The 22035-nt window shown below is 43.0% G+C and overlaps 1 protein-coding gene across 2 annotated transcripts in view; it reads left to right on the forward strand.

The window, feature by feature from the left end:
• LOC145441839 (uncharacterized) overlaps positions 1-20747 on the forward strand; it is a 33889-nt gene extending 13142 nt beyond the window's left edge. Inside the window, exons 5-17 of one of the 2 annotated variants that reach the window (XM_080319789.1) lie at positions 6805-6874; positions 7264-7368; positions 8149-8241; positions 8411-8542; positions 9441-9470; positions 11777-11932; positions 13710-13965; positions 14605-14826; positions 15060-15119; positions 15370-15685; positions 15893-16379; positions 17066-18825; positions 19574-20747. In XM_080319789.1, coding sequence (XP_080175915.1) covers positions 6805-6874; positions 7264-7368; positions 8149-8241; positions 8411-8542; positions 9441-9470; positions 11777-11932; positions 13710-13965; positions 14605-14826; positions 15060-15119; positions 15370-15685; positions 15893-16379; positions 17066-18825; positions 19574-20219 — 4333 coding nt within the window. In that variant the 3' untranslated portion in view covers positions 20220-20747. The remainder of the gene's footprint in view (positions 1-6804; positions 6875-7263; positions 7369-8148; positions 8242-8410; positions 8543-9440; positions 9471-11776; positions 11933-13709; positions 13966-14604; positions 14827-15059; positions 15120-15369; positions 15686-15892; positions 16380-17065; positions 18826-19573) is intronic. The other variant, XM_080319791.1, reaches the window with a different exon arrangement.
• The last annotated feature ends 1288 nt before the right edge of the window (positions 20748-22035 follow it).

A 22035-nucleotide genomic window follows, 5' to 3' on the forward strand; every position in this document is an offset into this window, starting at 1 on the left:
GCCGCCGAGAGCGTCTAGCGCGCAGTTGCATAGATAATAATTATTGTTGTTTCGCAATTACTGTTCCTGTGTGTTGGAGATATTACGGCGTTTCGTGATTCTGAACACACTTGAGTGGCTACTCAATTTAAATACAGTTCTATTCGTGATGCCTAATTGGAGAGAACGTTTATATCTAATAAACGTCGCAGCATTCTTTGTGTTACGCCGATTTTCGCAATAATATTATCCTCGGCAGAGGTGGCCGGTAACGAAGCACTGCTATTTTCCCAGAATACTCAAGTAGTTATGTTTTCGGACTACTTTCACTTCTACTTCACAGTGTTAGGCGGAAAACTACTAAAATTTTACATGTTTCATTTTGAAAAGTAAAAGGCACAGATTTGGGATATGATTGGATCGTTTTTAGGATTGAAATCGACGTGACAACTGGCAGAGACATTGTGTGCCTGAGTTGGGCAATTAGATAATTCTATTTGACTAGTTAGAGAGTGATTAGAAGGAATTGCCGGCAGTATAATTCTAATCTAATTTGTGAAATGTTTCTATGGTCTCATTTTAATTCTATCTGCTGTCCGGTTTTCCTGCAAATACCACAGGAGAGCTGTATGGTAGGGCTCTTCAAAAATGACTTTTTTTCTCGAATCGCACTGGCTACTCGATAAAATTGTTAGGTTACCTAATTTAAGCCTACACACCAAATTTGGCTCAATTCCAACCAGTAGTTGCATTGCTACAGGATAAGAAAGTTTATATTAATTATATAAAAATAAATAACAAAAAATTTGAGAATTTTCTGTTCACCCCATGAAAGTGTTAGGTTGTCTATACAAACTATGTTCACCAAATTTGGTTGAATTCCAACCAGTACAAGCGTAGTTATTGCCGTCGAAAAATTTGGATTTGAATAAAATAGTATTTACGGTGGGCACCACTATAATAAATAATTAAAGAATTGGTCACCGTAAATACTATTTTATTCATAATCCAAATTTTTCGACGGCGATAACTCCGCTTACACTGGTTGGAATTGAACCAAATTTGGTGAACATCGTTTCTATAGACAACCTAACACTTTCATGGGGTGAACAGAAATTTTTTAAATTTTTTGTTATTTATTTTTAGATGGAAACTTTATTCTCCTGTAGCAATGCGGCTGCTGGTTGGAATTGAACCAAATTTGGTGTGTAGGCCTAAATTAGGTAGCTGAACACTTTTATCAAGTAGCCAGTGCGATTTTAGAAAAAAAGTCATTTTTTGAAGAGCCCTACTGTATAGTGCGAAACGTGCCAAGCTTGGTGCACGGTAGTACAGATATTTAGCATTCTCATGCGTATGAGAATTACTGATTTAATATGAACTATATTTGATTTCTTACAAATTCGTAATACAATTTAATTTACATTAAGAAATCCATTGAGAATTGAGCTTTTCTGGTCCTTCGAGGCTGCTGTGTGGACACAAACTGCAGAGATATAGATGGGTCTTTTGTATCGCACCGGCATTGACATTCAATACGTTTCCTCTCGCCGCATGTATCTGCTTATACGTGGATGCTTTTGATTTCCAAACTTTCTCACCAATTCCAGACTTTCGCCTTCACAAGTTAAGCCTGCCTCAGTAATTGGGCACACTGTTGAAATGGAAATCAAACGATATACAGCGGCGTAGCGTTGGGTCGAGAGTTCCCAGGCTGAGTTCTAGACGGGTGTCGTAACACGACCCCGTTTCTTAAGGGCTGTTGCGTAAACCAGGCGTAAAATCGATACTCGTATTTGTTGCCGGCTTGTAACACAACACCGCTATCGAGATAACGCTTAGCCGATGATGAGTTAACTTGTCAGCCGCGCTTTGTTGCGATTTGATATCGCGAAGTTCAACGCGGGTTTTTGTCGTGTCTCTTTACGTGCGGGTTATGTAATTTTCAAGTTGAGATGCTAGTTATCCTGTGATTAAACGCAGTCTTGCACTTGAAAATTTGCTTGCTCCAGGGCCGGATGTGCTCAATATTGCTGGTCGCTTTTAAATCTTACAGCCGTGTATAACTTAGCAATAACATTTGAGACAACATTTAACGTCTTGTCTCAGTGAAGTGTGGCGTCCGCGGCGCTGTAAACGCAAATCGTGTATTCGCCGATTTCCACCGCAGAGCAGTGTTCAAATCAGGCAGACAGAACTTCTGGTACCAAATGTTCTATTACTGTCATTCCAATGCGTGAAAACGAGTCAAATACACAAATACTTATGGAAATATATCTGAGGAGTGGATTCTGCTTTGTTGTAGCACTCCAAGTAATCCCGTATTGTGGTATATGTCATTGATGTCAACACATACAACCCACTCACTATACACTCATGAGATATGTCTACATACGGATGGGTATACTTGACTCGTTTAGACTATTGGAATAGGTGTCGAAGCAAAAATTGGTATAGGAAGGGGCCGATCGCATGATACGCACCCTAAGGCCTATAGGCTATGGTGTTAAATTTTGTAAATACATATTTTTTCCACCTATGGATGTACAGTGCAGTGTTGGGGAACAAGGACTTATCGTTGAGACGAAATGGTCCTTTGCCCCCCTGATTTTTAATAGGAAATCATGACTTCGCAATGCATCCGATATGTCATTGTCACACAACGGCAAGCAATTTTTGATTTCAAATATCCATCCCAAATTCTTAATCGCGGCTACTCGTCTGTGGGGGATTAGTTTGTTTTTACCATGGTTTCGCATTTCTATTGCACTACATGCGTGAATACCAAATCATAAAAGCACCATCTCGGTTTCCCGTGATGTCATATCACCTCCCATAGCAGACGCCTGCCTGACTTGATGCACTGCCGACCATAAACGCAGCAACACAATAGGCCGTATTTTCACTATAATCCCCGCCTTAACGTTGGCAAATATATGACTTCTGTAAGCCCGCACCTAATCAGTTTACTCCGCAAATACGGTAGCGCGGATTTCAAACGGCCTGCGCAACGGTACATTGCGATTGGCTTTCGGCGAGCAAACACTCGAGAATTAACCTTTATGAAAATGAGTCATGCCACGAGGATCGGGCCCGCCGGCGCCGGCCTTCCATCGCAACTCCCCATTAGATGGTTGAGTGGCACGTTTCGTATTTGTCGATACCGAAAAAGCATCTGTGCGCTGTACAATTGTGTCGATGGCATTGAGATATAAGAAGTGCCTCATTATGCACGACGTTCTTCACGTTGGTCAAAGAAAGACAATTAGTAATAGAGAATACATATTGTTAGTCATATGCGTGCTTTATTTCAGGTAGGCAAGTATGCTTTACACGTCTGTTACTCAAAGGCAGTCTGTAAAGAAGCACTTTTTACTTTTTCGGAGTACTTGAATGTTTACTTGACATACTTACTCCTCAAGTGGTCATGAGTTTAGAGTATTTTACCTCCCACTTCACAGATTTTGCTTTTTTAGGCAAATCTAAGTCCAGAATACATACTATTTTACTTACTTTGAAATCGCTACTTTCAAGCGTACCTTACTTCTACTTCTACTTGAGTACCAACTATGACTACTTTGACCACCTAAAGGAATTATCACCGAGACAGAAATTCACAATTCTCAGTGTTTTAGGAAAAAACGAGGTCGAAAATATGTACTTGTTACTTACTTTAAAATCGCTATTCCACTTGCACTTGGGGCATAAATTGACGACGTCACTTCTAGTTCTACTTGACTATCAATGATGACTACTTTTACCTTGAAGGTAGTGAGTACTTGCACTACTATAGATCTCTATAAGCATACACTCTCAAGTATATTTATTGCGCCAGCCAGTAGACGATAGCTACTTAATCATAGCAAGTCGCAATAGGATCCTGCAATAAGCTGTTATTAATAGATAACATCAAGCGTAAGTGAAGTGTCAAGTGTTGTAAAGCGTAGTTGACAAACCATTATCACTATCAGTGAAGCATGTTTGCTAATTATTATGACGTAGAAATTCGATGGCGCATGCAACCAATCGGATATCGCGTCATTAGTGACGCGTGCTTTACCTTCACCAATCACAAATCAGCTGATTTCAGCGTGCTCGGGCCTGCTAAAGGCGATTTTGCGAGATATTCGCCAGCTGCGATACGCCTGTAATCCTTTAAGGCTAACCCCTAAGAATTTATCGTTTAGGCTTGTGAAAGAAATTGCGTGTTGACTTGAGATTGCCAGCCTCGCGTGCGAATGCTGTCATTGCAAAATCATTTATCGTAACATAACCCCTTGAAGCGTATCGAATATTTCGGATTAGACAAAACTCAAGTGCGTCACCTCATATCAAAATAGCGTGCCGTACGCGAATCGAAATGGAAGTTGTATTTGGTACGGTACCGTATAGTGATTACTGATTAGACAAGTCATATTGTATTACGGATAACTTTCCGCTATCTACCACGTTGAAATTTATTGTTTTGAAATCATAATTCGCCACATGCGCGGATCGGTACAGAAAACAATTGGACAATACACGCAGATTATGATATTGATGGATATCATATGGTACATATAATGAATTGACACAAAGCTTTATAACCGTACAAAATGTTGCCGTGGTGTATGATGAGTCGAATAGGTGTGACCCACCGAATAGAAAATCGATGCAGTGCCGTAACCGGCTAACCTTGCATTGCTTGTGTCACACCTTGTCGCAACCGCTTGTGTAGGCCCATTTGTAAATTTTGATATTTGATCCGTTTAGTAAAGGATTATTCCAAAAGCTAAACCGAAGATAGACCTTGTCAACTCTCAGGTGAATATCGTGATCGCGCGTACAAAAGTTTCAACGCGCAGCGAAAGTCAACCACACGCGCTGGGTCAAGCCTTTCACCGTGAGGTCGACTTCGTGACTGCAATATATGTGTCGTTTGGCGTTATTTCAGTGTAAAGTTTACCGCAGAGTGTAAGTGGCGGACTAATTATAGCGATGTCGTGTAAGTTTAGCTCAACGCAATACTGATATTCTTGGCGCAAAGAGCGATGCATTTGTAAAAGTGAAGTCGACCTCGAAAAGGTGATGGTTCGACCAGGTCTGAGTTACTCGAATTCACGAATTCAAACGTATTCCTCCTAACCTCCTAAATTCGAGATGAACTTGAGTATCGCATTTTATGTTTTATGCGAAGTTGTCTCTGTGAGGCCGTTGGGGACCAGAGTGGACGACGATAGAAAATTTTAGGGTTTTTCAAATTAGATTAGATTTAGAACTAAAGCTACACACACAACTTTATCTCGTTGTCCAGGTCTGCTTCGGGGCACTCTTCTTTATCACACAGAAAGAGAAAGCATTCATGCTATTTCCACTATGAAATTATAACCCTAATTTTTGCTAAAAATGAGGTCTCGAATGCGACTTACCCTTATATTGAAAATTCTTTAAAGCTAAATTAACCCACGATCGTTCAATTTTCCGCAGTTACGCGTAATCAAAATTCTGATTCCAGCATTACGACAAATATTTTTCAATTTGCCCCGCGGGGCCCAATTACGCCTGCAATACGCGTCCGGTTTTGTATACTGTCGGATTCTATTTACACAATGAGTAATACATACGCACACACAGATTCTGTTTTCACAACCCCTATCCCGCATTGTTAAAGTCGCGATTTATTGGGCTAACGTAAAAACGTTACGATGATCGATGATTCACGGCGTGTAAACGCGATATTTCGACGATATCTCACCAGTTGTATAGACTGTATTATTCTTTATGCAGTTGGATACTTTCGTGTGATAGTTATTGTCAAAGTTCGGCACACTCTAACTAACACGTCAACGGGTGTAATGGATGAGCTTTGCGCGTTTTCGATTGATGAGATTTCGCGTAACAGCGTATTATTCGGATGGCCGAGCTAACCAAATGCAGTAACCCATGGTTTTAGATTTTTGTTTGATTACGGAGGTTTATTTGTGTTTCCCGACTTACGGAAAACACGTTATCGGTTATTCTCAAGCCAGTTGTGTTTCTCCAAAGTCGCAATGCCTATCCGGGCAAATTACCACTCATTTTACGAGGGTCATATGATTTTATGGCGGCCATCAACGAGTTCCTATAACCAGATTACGCGAATTGCGGGCGGAGGCAAAACCAGGCTTGTGCATGTGCAAACTACTGGATTTTAATAATACGCAACTAGAACTAGAACTACAAAATTTTCAAAATACGCAGCTAAATTTAGAACCGGACCTAGAACTAGTACTACTCACATTTCATGCACAGCTAGGACTAGCACTAATACTGCGAACTTTTCAAAATACGCAAACAAAATTATAACCAGGACTAGAACTAGAACTACTCGCATTTCAAAATCGGCAACTAGAACTAAACCTAGCACTACAAACTTTTCAAATGTGCAACTAGAATTAGAACCGGAACTAGAACTACAACTGCTCACGTTTCAGAATCGGCAACTAGAACTAGAACTAGTACTACAAACTTTTCAAAATGTGCAACTAGAATTAGAACCGGAACTAGAACTAGAACTACTCGCATTTCAAAATCCGCAACTAGAACTATACTCACTTTTCAAAACTAGGAACTAGCAACTAGAATTAGAACTATTCACTTTTCAAAATGCGCAACTAGATCTAGAACTACTCACTTTTCAAAGCTAGCAACTATCAACCGGAACTATGAACTACTCGCTTTTCAAGATCAGCGATAGAACTGGAACTACTCAAAAATTTTTCGTTTCGTTTTTCGTTCAAGCGAGCCGCCATCTTGGCATCATTGCGCGCAGTTACTGGTAATAATTCTGTTTGTATTTTTGTACAGAAATCTTCTGGCAGAATTGGAAGACTGCGAAGGTGACCCACAGCGTGTGGCCGGTTGCTTTGCGTCCAGGGTAAGATTTTTTGCTGTTTTTTTTTATCTTCTTCTTGAACTCGGTAAACTTTTCGGGGGTCCTTTCGTGGAAATACACCCTATCCAAGTTTTTCCGGGGCGTAGATGTGACGCGCGTGGAGAAATAGTTTCGTGCTGTTTCATTTCGCTCGGAACGAATTAATCGGGACGTAACGTGACGTCTTCTGTGCCGTTGTTTGTGAATCAAGTTGCTGAAATTCTTCGAGTATCGTATTGTCGACGCCGTCATTAAAACCGCGGTCGAATATACCCTGTGCCTTTTAAGGTAGAGTACAGCGGAGGATTCTTTCTGCGCCCTTTTGCTAGACTTCGGTATCTCTTACTAATCCCACACTAAGCTCGATATCAAGCCGCCGGTGTCTTTTTCAGGCCGACGATTACAAAGTCTACACGGAATATTGCACCAACTACCCGTCTTCAGTCGCGGCCATGACAAGGTGTATGAAGAACCCGCATTTAGCCGACTTTTTCAAGGTAGATTTGCTATAATCTGAGCGATCTGTGGTCATGCGAAATTGTTAACATTCGACACCGAAAAATATGAGTATTCGAGATTTTTATCGTTATATAACTTTGTCTGGATGATTTTGATCTTGATTTATGTTTCGTAATGCATCTTCAACTGCGATGCATCAACATTGACAAGGTTTTTTTCGGTTAAAACTGAGGTGTATGTTGCGTATAATTCCATGTGATCAGAGGTGATCTGTCGCTAAGTACATCAACTTTTTTCCTGGAGTTCTCTGCGCACTTGGCATATGTACGCAAGTTCTTATGGTTTAAGACTATTGCATCTATTTATACTATACAGTACACAAATTAGAGGCCGAGAATACTTGTTTTGTTGGTTACTGTTAATCGCTACTCTTCTTTTACTTGAGTAGAAATTATTGACGCTACTTCCACTTCTACTTGATGACTTCTTCGAGCACCTCTGCGTATAACTTCACTGAAATTATGTTCATCTTTATACAACTTTCGTAATGTATCTTCAACCGAGCTGAGATGCATTAAAATTGATATATATTCTTGGTTAAAAACTGTGGTTGCTATGTAAATAAAGCGCGGTATTGCATATAATGAGTGTCTCAGTGCATTCAAAGCATTCCTCTGCAGTCGGGACTTTTCGAAAAGTCATAAATATGCCATTCTGACGAAAGGCTTTCGATCAATCTTCGGAAATATCGGTCTGTTTTCATTTGCTCGTATATAGCCCTATTTTATACTATTCTACTGTTGGCTTTTCTTCTGCAGGCTCAGCAAGACGGCTTGCGTCACACGCTGCCGCTGGGATCGTATTTGCTGAAACCCGTGCAGCGCGTGCTGAAATATCACCTACTGCTTCAGGTGCGCGGGATGGGGAATTCTTTTTGTTTGCATGCGTTTTGCGTGTTTGTCTCGCAAGCTTTTGCAAATCTTATTTGACACACCGACGCATCCTTCGATGTCAATTTTGTTACACGAAGAACCACTGTAGCAATCTCAAGCTCAATCATTTCCCGTCTCTTTCGAACAGGAACTCGTGAAACACTGCGATAAAACCGACCCCGGTTACCAGACGATCGAGAAAGCCTTACAAACTATGACCGGGGTGGCGAGACATATCAACGACATGAAGAGAAAGCACGAAGACGCGGTATACATCCAGGTATGCATTCACTCGGATTTCCAGCCCTTTTGTTGTCACTTGTATATAGACTACCACGCGATGCAGATGCTCGCGTCTGGGTTATTGTGAGTGTACGAATGTGAGATGAACTCAGAGAACTCCTACTTTTTCGGAGTGCGCAAGTCGCCTTTGCCTATGCACTCTATACTTACTCAGTTGGATATGATTTGGACAATACTTCCACATTCGCGTGATGGTGTTTTAAGCAAAGACACTCGCTATTTAGCACTCAGGATTTTGAGGGTAGAAAGTAGTTTTATGAGATGCTTGCATCCCTTTTATGAGTGGAATTGCCCTGGTAATGGACCGAAATAATAGCCATATTGCATCATGGAAACTCAGTATATTTTTGAAAAGTGCACCTATGTGCATTGTCATGAGTTATTTTGTGTTAACCCGTACGATATATCTTATTATTTCGAGAGTAGCCACCTTACATTGAGTACCGGTATTACAATTATGCGACGCCGCGGTCATATCCACTTTACAAATCTACTTGTCCTTCTACACTTGAGCATCAATGCTGACCACTTTGCCCACCTATGTATAAAATACGATGATCTCTACCATCCACAAACTGAACATGTCCCGTTGATCAAACAAGACGCACACTATCGTAAAATCTGATGGAGATTTCCTGTAATGCTAAAATGCTGTTTGTTCAAACTTCGATTTTCACGAATATCGCACGACGCGTCGCCCGCTTTCGATTGTCGCCGCATTGAAACGTTATCGGCTTAAAAAAACAAATTGAGTGCTTCCCAGAAAACGCCTTTCGCCCCGCACCTGTGACACACTGTTTTTGTAAACGTGTAAAGGGTGTAAATGCGATGTTTTTTTTCGCGCGGAGATATAACTGTTTTTTGTCCTTTACCAGGTAATACAAAGTCTGCTGACGAACTGGCAGGTAAGATACTTTCGTAGTTTCTATTGGCTGCAATTAAAATAACGTAACGATCGCCTAGTGAGGTTTACGTCGCCATAGTAGATTCCAATTGCACGCATCAGCGTACACTGGTACAGCGTATTTGCTAAGTGACAAAGCCAGATTTGTTATTCCCGAGTGCGTACACTTGAAATTTCAGACCTAAAGTGTGCATGTACATCTCAAAATCTTAGAAAAAGCAGTATCGTGTTGCTCGCGTAGGTGTTGTTTCTGGCCAATGTGAAGTCTTGACCGCATACCTTGTAATTCGTAGTCTTACGATACCGAATTCCGTGTACGCCCTCTCGACTAAGCTAACTTTAGCACAATTTTCTTTGCGACTCTCCAGATCCCATGCGCTAATGCACAGGGTAACGAAAACATGGCAACCCTATACGCGAAGGGGAGTGGGGCAACTGGGAAATGCTCAGCTATTCCAATTCGTATTCGAATTAAACTCAAATTTGCACTGATTTTCCCGAATTAAATTAGAATTAATGAAGTACTGAATTCGCAAAAACTTGGAAAATCACTAAAAATATAAAGAAAGAGTTCACTCTGGTAAGCGCGAGAATGACAAATGTCTGCACACCAAGCCTGACTTACAGTGTTTGTTTCCAAATTATATTATAACTAGAATTACTGAATTCGCAAAACATGGAAATTACCTGCATTTCGCTCAATCCAGTCAAAATTGACAACTGGAACTATCTGGTTGTCGCGCAGCATCATGGCGAAATTCTGAGCCTAAACCTTAACTGCGTCACGGCAAGCTATGTTTACGTATCTCCTGTCCAGCGCACTATTTTTAGTCTTGTTTATGCCGCGCGTAGCTCTGCTTTAATGCAATTACGCTCGTTTTTGGTCTGGAGAAAATTGTGCGTTGCGGCGCAGTATGGAAATTCTGTGCGTAACCGACGGTGATTTATCATCATTACGGTGCCTACGGCTGCGTACGGCCGGCTTAAACTTGATCTTTCGGCCCGCGCGGTTACGCGCTACGCGGGAGCTTGTTTTTCGTTGTTTGGTATTGGGAAGACGGTTGATACCGCAGATCTGGATAATTCGCTGTTTTGGAAATGGTAAATTTGATTGAGATTACGGGTGGAACTTGTCATTATCGGACTGGTTAATATCTTGAGTGAAACCCGTGCGGTTCTTCTCGATTTATTCAAGCATTGGTTCTAGTACGCTTCGTGTAACTGAACAATGAGATGTGTGTCCGTTGCTTTTGCCTTGAACGACATATCTGCTCGTGAATGCGTAACTTGCTAATCAGTAACCGCTAATATCGCGTTTCATTACAGACCTAATTTTCATATTCGAACAAATGGCGAAATTGTGTTGTATCACACATGTTTCGTGCTTTGATGAACGTTCACTGCTAATATTGCGTTTCATTACATACCGAATTTTCATATCAGAACGGTAATAGCGAAATTATAAGCACTGACACACGTTATATGTTCATTAAAACGGCAGCTTCATATATTGCGTTTAGTTACACACCTTACTCTCATGATGAAACAGTGGTAGCGAAATTGTGTTGCAGTACAGATATTGTGCGTTTTGTTAATCGGTAACTGCTAATATTGCGTTTAATTACACATCTCAAGTTCATACTCGAACGGTAATAGCGAAATAGTGTTGAATAACTCAGCTAAGGTGTTTAGTTTGATGGTAAAAGTCAGCCAAACGCGTGTCTCTTTAGCGCGCACTTTCACGCGGTTGCGAATGGAGCTTATCGCTCGCAGGCGAACCCATACCTCGTCACAATCACTCCCGACAAGCGATGGTTTGAAGTTTAATAGGCCGTTATGTGTAATATACCGAACCGGAGTGGTGGCAAACTCCTGTTTGAAGTCGCGTTCATCCGGATTCCGCTAGATGTGATCGGTAACGAAACACTCCTACTTTTTAGCAGCACCAATGTAGGTTTGCCTGGTTGCGCTACTAATGTGTCACGCTTCAGAATAATTTGACCACCTATGGATTCCACACAATTTGCGGCCGTTATCCACTCGGTAACTTATACTATGGTTAAACAGTACTAAAACACGGGTCGTTACGGTACGGCCATGGTTTGCAAATCATCGTAAATATATTATAAAGAAAACGCCAATGATTAATTACAATGCGTGCATGAACACATTTAGCCCGCTCAGGAGCGATACGTAGCGCGACACGCCGCTACGCGAATGTAAACAGACCTTCGCGCTTGCGTTGACGCGCGTCGTGAACTTGCCCACAATCGTCCCCTGAGTCACGTTTCGCCTTGGTGTTTGCAGGGAAGCGAGCTGACCACCTACGGAGAGCTAATACTGGAGAGCGAGATGAAGATGCAAGGCGCGAAAAACGAGCGTCACGTCTTTCTTTTCGAGAAAATGATCCTCATCACGAAGCGAAGAGAGGATAACTTTCACGTGTGCAAGGCCAGCATCATGGTAAGTTTGTTATGTAGCTCGATGGACGCCAAGTAGGCCAAGTTAAATCGGGAGGCGCATTTGCCCACTGTGAATTTTCGATTTATCGATTGCAACGTCATATATACTCACTACGTCACGTTTGATACGAGAAATCGCGTAAGTTATGTGAATATCCACTCCTAAAGAAAATAAAATTACATAAAAATTATATTAAAGCTTTGCCTATGCCAGTGCCCCTGACGTCATCAATAGTCATACAGCGCTGTCAGTGGCGTGTACGCTTTGGAATGAATTTATAGTTACGTAACTACGACCGAAAAGGGTGTTGATTCAACGATTTAGTACGTGTTCTGAGCAGTATACTACTTTTAAGATTCGCGCTTGAGTGTTTGACAACGTAAACGGTGCTTGAGCATAGTGCCACAGGAGATTATGTCTCACACTGCTGGGCTATATTGCGCACCCATAAGTCCGCATCCGACCGTGGGGTTCGTTTCGGTTTTTGAGTCTCGAGTGCCCGGTAACACTTTGTTATCTCGGCGCGTTATGACTGTCATCGCAAATTTGGACCAAACCCTTGTGATGGCGATAAGGCGCGCGCTCTTTATTGTTGCGTCACACTTTCATATCGGCGAGAGTGACTGTTATTAAATGACTGTATTTGTATCGCGGGATTTTCTAGGGGTATAATTTGAGGGCAATTGCGGCGAAACTGTGCTGTTTTCCCTTTGTGGTTTAAGGAAAAATTGGGGTTAATACTGAAGTAGGAGTATTACGCTGGTCGTAATTCGTGCTGTTACTAAGAGGTGGTCAAGGTAGTCATCGCTGGTGCCCGTGTAGAAGTAAAAGTAACGATTTCGACGTAAGTCGTAAGTAAAAAAACGTATATCAGGCCTTTTTGCCTATAAATGGGAAACTGCGAAGTAGAAGTAATCTAAAACTATAACCACTTGAGTAAATAGTGAAAGTAGGCAAAAATCTACTTGAGTGCAAGTACAGAACTTCTTTACCAACTCCCCTGTGCTGTTGCTCTGAACCTTTCTTTTAACTTATGGCGATATAGATGTCACATTTACGACAGCATAAAATGGAAAAGTGTCGATATCGATGGCTCTTCGTTAGTTGGGTACTTCTTGGCTTGCTTTCGTCACCTGTTCAAGGGTGTTTGGTTACCCCATTGACGTTGATTGGCATTTGAGGAACGATGATTTAGCATGATATGATTGTACTGTTGCTAAAATCGTAACGCATTATACGAGCCGGATATCCCTGTCTGTATCCGGTTTCTAGTACAATGTCGAGTTACATTGTATCCGACTGACTACTTATGATTCATGATTCTTGATGGAGGTGATTCACTAACGCATTTTGATGATGGAAGTTAGTTTGTTTTCCTATAATGATAATAGTGCTATCGCCATTACGTGTAAGTGGTGAATAGGGTTGAACTTTCAAGTGTGGGTTTACCAGTACTTCCACTTATACTTGAGTAGAAATGTAAGATGGCACTTCTACTATTTCTTGGGTACCAACGATGACTACTTCTGTATGGGTGAATGGTATCTGATAGGTATGCTAATACTGTGTCATTACCTTGGTAAAATGAGAAGGACTTGATTAATAGCTTCTAGGCCAGAGTTCGCACTTCACTGCCACTAATCCTGTTTATATCTCTTTACAACCAGGGTTCTGGTACTATGGTAGGCCTATCGCTTGCTTCTACTTACTTACTACTAAACGCGATAGCGTGTTATATCCTGATGTCCGAAATATATCATACCACTGTATTTTCCAGTGCTCGGAACTTGTCATGCTGGAAAGCGTGCCGAACACTCCTCTCGGATTTCAAATCCAAGCCCAGACCAAGTGCGCGCGCAAGACCGCCAACCACGCCCAACAGGAGCAGGCCAGGTCGACGTTTTACGTGCTGCTCGCCCGGAACCAGGAAGAGAAGGACCAGTGGACCTACCAGATCAAGCATCTGATCATCAACTCGCTGAAGAAGTCTGTGCCATCCGATGCCAGAGATAGACTGCTGAGACCAGTTAGAGGTTTGTAAAATGGTTTTTGTAACCGTGCCATGTGAAATAACTGATTTGTTTGATTATCATATGTTTATTCTTTTGCTATTGATTTGAGCTGAACTTTTATTATTTCACAGAGGTGGTCAAAGCAGTCAGTATTGCTACTCGAGCAAAATAGAAGTCACTATGTACATATGTACTGGGTTATAAGTAGACGTAGCGATTTTCAACGCTCGTCAAAACTACTTTAACTGACGAAAATAGAAAGCCTGAAAAGTGCTCGGGTGAATAGTTTCGAAAATTCCTAGATTCATCTTCTCGAGTAACACAAAATAACAAATGATACTGCAAATAGATACAATGCTGCAAAATATATTCAGTTACCGTGACACATGGAGTATTTCACGCGGTTCTTACGGCAGTTGCAATCTTAAAAGTGATGCAAACTACTTATCCCAAACCTCTGCTTTCGACTTTTCAAAATTTAAAGTGACAAAAGTGGTAGTACCGTATGTACAACTGTTTAAGTACAAGTAGAAGAATTGTGCAAGTATTCAAAACTTACGAGGGAGCTCCGAAACTGTAAAATCGACTGGCCGCTACTGATCGCCTCTGTTATTTGCTTTTCTTCTTGCTTATTTTGTGTTTACGTTACGCTACCGCTAGATGGCGATGGAGAAGACGATGGAGAAGAGCGTAAAATGCCGCGCAGTATGAAACCCAGGTTCGGCTCCAACACCCTGCTGGCCGCTCCAGAAGCGAGGCCTGGCAAGTCCGGGCTTTTGCGGCTGACCAGCAATCCCGGCGCGTCTAACGTGCAAAGCGCGACGCAGCCGAAGCCTAGAATGAGATCGGAATCGATGTCGAGGAAGACGTTGCACAAGAAAGGTGTTTTTCTGAACTTTGACCTTCATTCATTCAATATATTACTATCTTCATCACTTCAAAACACCATAAAATTGTGATAAAATGGAAAGATAGGGAAGAGTTGAATCGAACTGAAGGTAGTCCCTTAATGATACAGCAACATTAGCCAAGAACTGTGGTTTCCAATGCGGATTATATTGCCCCCTGGTATTATTCCATAAGACTACACGGGGCTTGTTTTTCATGTGACGTAGGGCGCGGCAAATTGCTCGGAAAGAAATACGTGGCAGTGTACTATATGTTGGTGCATCACGGTAGGGGCGTGGAGTGTTGTCGCTTGCACGCGCATGGATCAGTTCATTCCTGCACATTTTTGTTTGGCATTCATTTCGTTTGGCTTGCTTGCGCGAGTGTGACGTCAGACGTTGTCGCTGGTCGGTAACGAAGTACTTCTACGTTTTTTGTGTAGTCAAGTAGGTTTACTTGCAGCACTTACTCAAGTGATTATGCTTTAAGACTAATTCCACGTCGACTGTTTCAAGCAAAGCTACTTACTTTTTCCAGCTCTTCAAAAACGCAAAGAAGAAATCGAAAGCAGCGACGACGTGTCCGCCGAATCGAATCCGAACACCCCGTCCGGGCAGAAAGCTCCGGGGAAGTTCTCCTTCCCTAGTTTCCGACAAAGCAGCCGCGCCCCGCTGGTGTCGCACGCGAACAAACCGGCCACTGCGCATGCGCAGCCGAAAGCCAATGGCGGGAAACCCAACGCCGAGATTAAGAAGAGCATGTCGATGAAGCCGGCGGAATTGAAAAAGTCGACTTCGCACGAAAACGGCGGCGAAGTGACCAAGCGCAAACAGACTAATTCTGTGATTTACAGGTGAATATGTGCCCCATTCGGCAATTTGTATTTTGTAATAAAGCAGACGTAGCAAACATAACCATTTGTGTAAGTAGTGAAAGTAGACAAAAACCATTTCAACACTCTTAAAATGTAGAAGAACTTCATTACTTAACACCTGTGATAGTAAATAACGTACCCTTTACTAGTAGACTTGCAATCCCGATCATATCACGACATTTTCAGACGCCACAAACGCAGGACCAGTCAGCCTGTCACGTTCACAGAGAAGAGACTCAGCATGAAAATCACAGAGGAAGATTTAGAAGGCAACGCAAACGGCGACCAACAGGACGAGGAAGACTTTTTGAACTTTAACCCGCTCACGGCGCGGGAGAGCGTCAGTTGGGACATTCAAATAGTGCAAGCCGTGTTCGAGCGGTACAAAAACGAAGATCCGGCCTCAGTAACAGTCCCGACCGATTCCGACAAGAACCAGGCCAATACGGAATCTGGTTTTCTGGGTATGCCAGGCGACGCGGACCAGGTGATAGCGCTAAGCCATCCAAGAGATAAGAGAAAAAGCAGGATTAAGGTGGTCGCGTCTTCGTCTGAAGACGAAAAAGAGAGAAAGAAGCAGACGAAGTCTGTTCCACCAGTTGTGCGCCGCCGTAAGAGCAGAAGCGGACAGGCGAACAAGCGCGCGAGCGGAGTGGTTTACACGGTGTCGCAGGTACGCGCGCGTTTGACTTGATGTTCTCAGCCGTGACCGATCTCTCGTGTTTTTGTTCTCTCATATTCTCCTCGCGCTTGTTTACCACTCGTTTACGAATCTTACGCATTTGTCTTACTTTTATTCTGGTCTTTCTCGGCACTGGGGTAGGATATCATAAATTTATCTTATTTAGGGGCATGCTAACCACCTCATTAAAAACTGGTAATCGTAGCAGGCTACTTCGCTGTATTAAAATCTTCGATTAGCATTCTCTCGAACAAACTACCTCGATGAGTTCCGGCGTAAATGTTGTGGAGTGAGCGGAATTTATGATGCTGATGACTAAAAATAAAAAATTAAAAAGAATAAGGCCTAACGCTCTCACTAAGTTCTAATCATGGCGTCTTACATTCCCATCTGGTCCATTTGTTGCCTCAAAATATACCTGTTGGCTATTCATCACTTTCGCTTTTGACCTGTGCTGATCGCTGAAAACCAGACAAAATAAGGACATATGTTGTAAAACATAACGGTAATGTAGTTTCAATACTTGCTTGTCATGAACCCCTTAGAACTAGTCCGCTGACCTCCAAAGAAACCACGGACCCCATGTTCAAAATTCCTGCAATATTCCCTTTATTACTCTGACATTCCCCCATTTTTGTCGCGTCCGCATTTCTTTATAAATATCTTGTTTCGTTCAGGAACTGGACGTAGAATCGGACAGCGGCGTAAACGACACTAAAACAATCCTACGAAAAGTGGTCCAGGCGTCGGAAAACGCTCGCAAATCACTCGTAATCCACGAGAGTGACACGGAAGTCGAAACCAAGCAGATTCTGATCGAAAAAGCGAGCACGGTGCGACGAAAAACGTCCATAAAGCGACGGGAGCGTAACGCCAGAAGGCGGTTACATTCCGGAAACAATAATAACGACAATAACAACAACAACACCGAGAAATCGCAAGACACGCTCCACGAGAAGATAAAAGAGTTTAACGATATCGCGGGACAAATGGGGAAACGCACCGTACGCGCTGTCACCAGCTCCGTACAATGCGCCCCGACCGCGACTATATCAGTGGTGGATTCGAAATCGAACATGACTACCGTAATGAAAACAGTGCAATCGGCAGCGCCGACAACTGTAGTCTCCACGTCCGCAAATAACAGTTTCGTAAACAGTAACACAAATAATAGCAATAACATCAGTCCGCAACTTGATAATCGTACCAAAAATCGCCCTGTGATCAAGAACCACACGAAGACAATCCCTACAGGGAAGGTACGCGGGCTTATCGAGAGACTGCGCGGTAATACAAACACAGAAGTGATAGTAGTCTCGTCTAGCAGTATGAAAAGCCCAGTCACGACCCCGACTTTCTCTTCAAACCCGAAAGAAACCGCGAAGCGGACGACGGACGTGAAACCACGTGACACGTCTTCGACCAATCACGCCGCGACCACGTGTTTACAACCAGTTTTTCCCGCTGTTACCACCGAGAGCCTACAGCTCGATCTCACCAGCGGTAGCGAAAGCGAGGACGAATCCTCGCCTACAGTTGTGGATAGAGTCAAGCGGCTTTCGATTCCCGAATCCGAATCGAACCGGGAAGAATTCGATAAGGCGAAGCAGGCTTCCGTGTACTTACGCAGGAGTTTCTCGCACGATCAAGGCAACACGCGACGAACTACTAACCTGCGGTTGGAGGCGCAATTCGGGTCGACTGAAACAAGTGACCAGCCGGAGGAGCATAAGTTCGAAGGGGTCGAATCTGGTGGCGAACCGAAGCAATTTTTGTTCGAAAATCTCTGCCTAGGCCCGCCAGACGGCTCCAAAGTCACAGATATGATGTCTGAAGCGTTCGAGCACGTTTGCAGCGACTTGGAGAATAACAGATTGAACAGCGTGGACTCGCACGCTTTTTCGGCGGACGAACACGAAGGTTCGAACGGGTTCGGGAAATATTCGAGTCGAACCACGCCCGCTAGAGCTTCAAAACGGGAAGCCACAAAGTCTGAAAAAACGCAGACTCCTAAATCGGGTGCAACTGAAGACTCTATTGCCATGACGTCTATGATGGCCGATGACGTCACGAAACCCAAGATTTGTGACGTTACACACCAGGACAACAACAAAATAGCGCGATCACGTCGTTACGGGTCGCAGTTAGCGGTGAACGCGCTGCCTAGTAGGACAGACTCTATGAAGTCGACTAGGTCTGAGTACTTGCCTTCAAGACGTGATTCGGAGGCGCGGGGGCGCGCGGCCCGTCAGCAGCGTCGCTTGCCGTCGAAGGACATGCGCGCGATACCGCATATGAACGTGGCGCGGTTGGCGCGAAAGTTTGACGAGAATAGCTCGCCAGGCGAGAGGATTTACGTGTCCACGCCGAGAAGGAGCAAGTCGGTTGGGGGCGCGGAGAGGGCCGCGAGAAGACGCGGGGACCGACAGGCGCGCACGTAAGATATTTGCTTATACTATGGAATCAACATTATAAGTTTATTTATGTACGTTAATTAAATATGATTTAATTAGATTATGGATTAAGTGGTCAAAGTAGTCAGCGTTGGTGCTCTAGTAGAAGTGGACGTGACACTGTTAATTATTACTCAATCACGCGCAGTAGAAGTAGCGATTCAAAGATATGTCAAAATTATATTTCAAGTTGATGTAAAATATAAAGGCCTGAAGAGTACTCAAGTATGTATTTGGAGGATTACTTTCGAAATTTCAAGATGTGTTTTCGCGATATAATAAAAATAACTAATGGCGTTTCAAATAGATCAAATCTTCGAATATATACTCACTTACTCAGTTACCGTGATACAAAGGATATGTCACGTGGTTCTTATCATAATTTCACTCACAAAAGTATCCAAACTTATCACAAAATCCATTACCCCTTTTCGAAATCCGAATCGTAAAAAATAAGCAGTTTCACCCAAAAATCTCGACTATAAGTGGATCGAAGCAGTCTAAATTCATTACCACTCTAGTGAGTACGGTACCGTCAGTAAGCAAATCCTAATCGAGTATACGCGGAAGAAGAAGAATAGGTACTTTGTTACTGCTGAACTCCTCGTCTCAATACTACTCTGTTTCCTGATGACAAAATTTCGAATAAGACCAGCCATTGTATTTTCATTTTCGTTTGGTGGAAGAAACTTTTAAAAAATCCCTTCTCAAATTTCCATTACCCATTCGCAGGAAAAACGACAGTGAAGACCCCGACAAAGGCTCTGTCGCGTCACAGGCGCCTACGCCGTCGAGCGCGCCTCTGCCGCGAGGCCTCGACGAGAACAAAAAGCCCTCTAAGCACGACGGCTCCGTCCCCCGTATCGAAAAGGCGGAAATCAAATCGGAAGAGGTCGAGTTCTGCCGCTCCATAGACTACTCCGCGAAGCTGCTCACGGCCACGCCCACAGAGGAGGACGGCCCCGGGTTTTCCCCCGTTTCTGCGGGCGACGATGACGTTTTCAGTAAGTCACCAAGATCGCCCAACAAAAAAGTATCGTTGATCGAGATGTTCGCGGCTATCCCGGCGAAAAAATCCGAATCCAAAAAAGACGAACCGGGTAAGCCGGATATCGATCCGGACACTGAAGACTTGGAATCTCGGTTTTCCTCCAACGTGAGAGTAGAGCTGGTGCGCACACCAGACACGGACGACGGGGAGATTCGGTTCGAGACGAAAGTTTCGAATTCGCCCGCGGAAAAGCCGCGGCCCTTATCGAAGCACAAGAGCTGGTCCAGTTTGACTCAGAGCGCGGACCAGCCGCGACGCAGGACTAGAATGAGGTCGTCCTCGCTGAGCCGGGATAAAATGCGCGCCGCGATGTCGCCGCAATCGTGAATATGATCGCGCCCCGCGCGGCGCAAGATCTAACGAGACGATCACTCGCGTCTGATTAGTTGTGCGTGTGCGCGCGAGAATCAGAGGGGGTCGGTAACGAAGTGATTTTACTTTTTACAGTACTCAAGCAGTTTTTGCTCCAGCAGACTTGATGGACAGCTGGACAATTGACTCCTGTTTGAGTACCAACGTTGATTAGGATTAGGTTAACCACCTCTGACGCTGATCCGTGCGATTTCGTGTAACAAGACTTCTCCGCCGGCTTACAGTTCGGTATACGAGAGTGTGCAATATTCTACGCGACTGTCCTCTGTCACGTCGATGTGACATCACGGCCGGGTCCAACTTTTGTGGCGGACTATTCGGCTGCGCCTTCTCCGCGTTGTTTTCTTTATGCATTTGAAGTATTTATGAATTTCTCTTTTCAACGTTTCGCGATATTTCCTTTTACGTTTTACGTAGTATTGAATATTTTGTTCCAACCGATTTTATCTGTCGAATTTCAGTAATAAACTATCGAGTTCTATACGCAAGGTGTATTGATCGGAGACGTGACAAGGGTGGAGATGAAGAAATCGCAGCGATATCCGGACTTTATTTTATACGTCTCCGGGTTCGGATGTTTAGGAAAAGAGTGTTTGCGTGATGTGCTTCCAGACTTGGACAACTAACTAATTCTAGTGGCCTACTTAGACTAAACTAGAGCGAAATGCCAGCAATCTAATTATAATCTGATTTGTGAAATGGTTCTATGATCTGATTTTAATTCTAATCTAATTTATGGCTTTCCAGTAAATGCTACGTGAGAACTGTCTGGCGCGAAAACCAGCCAAGCTTGCTGTACAGACATTTACTATCCTCATGATTATAAGGATGAAGTAAGATTTAATATTAACGAAACGTGACACAATGTCCGTATTTTCGCGAATTCAGTAAGTCTAATTTGAAGAAAAAAAATGTGTAGCTTACTAGCTATATATTTCGATTTTTAAAAGTTTTTTTTTCTAAAAGTATGTTTTGTAAGTTTTATTCACAACATTGGCGCCCGCACAGTAATTTCATTACCATCAGTGTCTATTTGTAATATGCGGACGGCTTTCATGTACGCGCTCTCCCACCATCGGACTCTCTCGTTTTTCGTGAGTCCGTATCTAGAGTCTTTGCCCGTCGACTTCTTGACACCGATCACCCTCATTCTGGGCTTTTCCATACACTGCGATGACAATATGAGGAGCGCCGATAAACCTCCGAGCCGGGATTCGAACCACTGCCATATGAATCGGGCGTGACGCTGGTGTTTAACCAACCGCGCCACTCGCTTACCATATGTTTGGATGTTACTGTGTAGCTCTAATTGTAATTATATTTCTACTCTAATTTATAAAAAAAAACTTGAAGCTGTAATTCTAATTCTAATATAATGCGGAAAAGCTGAACATTTTCTAGTTGTCCAAGTCTGTGTGCTTCGGGTAATAATGTATAGCTCACAAGAACTAAGTTTCTATGAAGCTTGAAAAGCACCAGGATATTGTACGTTATATTTAGGGTTGTGTTTAAAATAAAAATCAATTTAAAACAAACATGTTTAAATCAAGGCCCGTTTTTTTCGAAACCATGAAGTCCCGCATATTCATTTGTGACGTCATAATGAATTGATTTTTCAAAATTGAATATATAGGGTAAATATAGCCCCTTTGACGAAATAGGCTTCCAACGGCTGTCATATACGGACCAAAAATATCTTCAACCAGGACTACATCGTCTTGCAGCATTTTTACGATCGGCGGTCATCATCATCAGAACATTTATTCCGTAC

The sequence above is a fragment of the Botryllus schlosseri genome, chromosome 6 (genome assembly GCF_051294905.1).
Source record: "Botryllus schlosseri isolate E-star chromosome 6, Bs_hap1, whole genome shotgun sequence".
Classification (NCBI taxonomy): domain Eukaryota; kingdom Metazoa; phylum Chordata; class Ascidiacea; order Stolidobranchia; family Styelidae; genus Botryllus; species Botryllus schlosseri.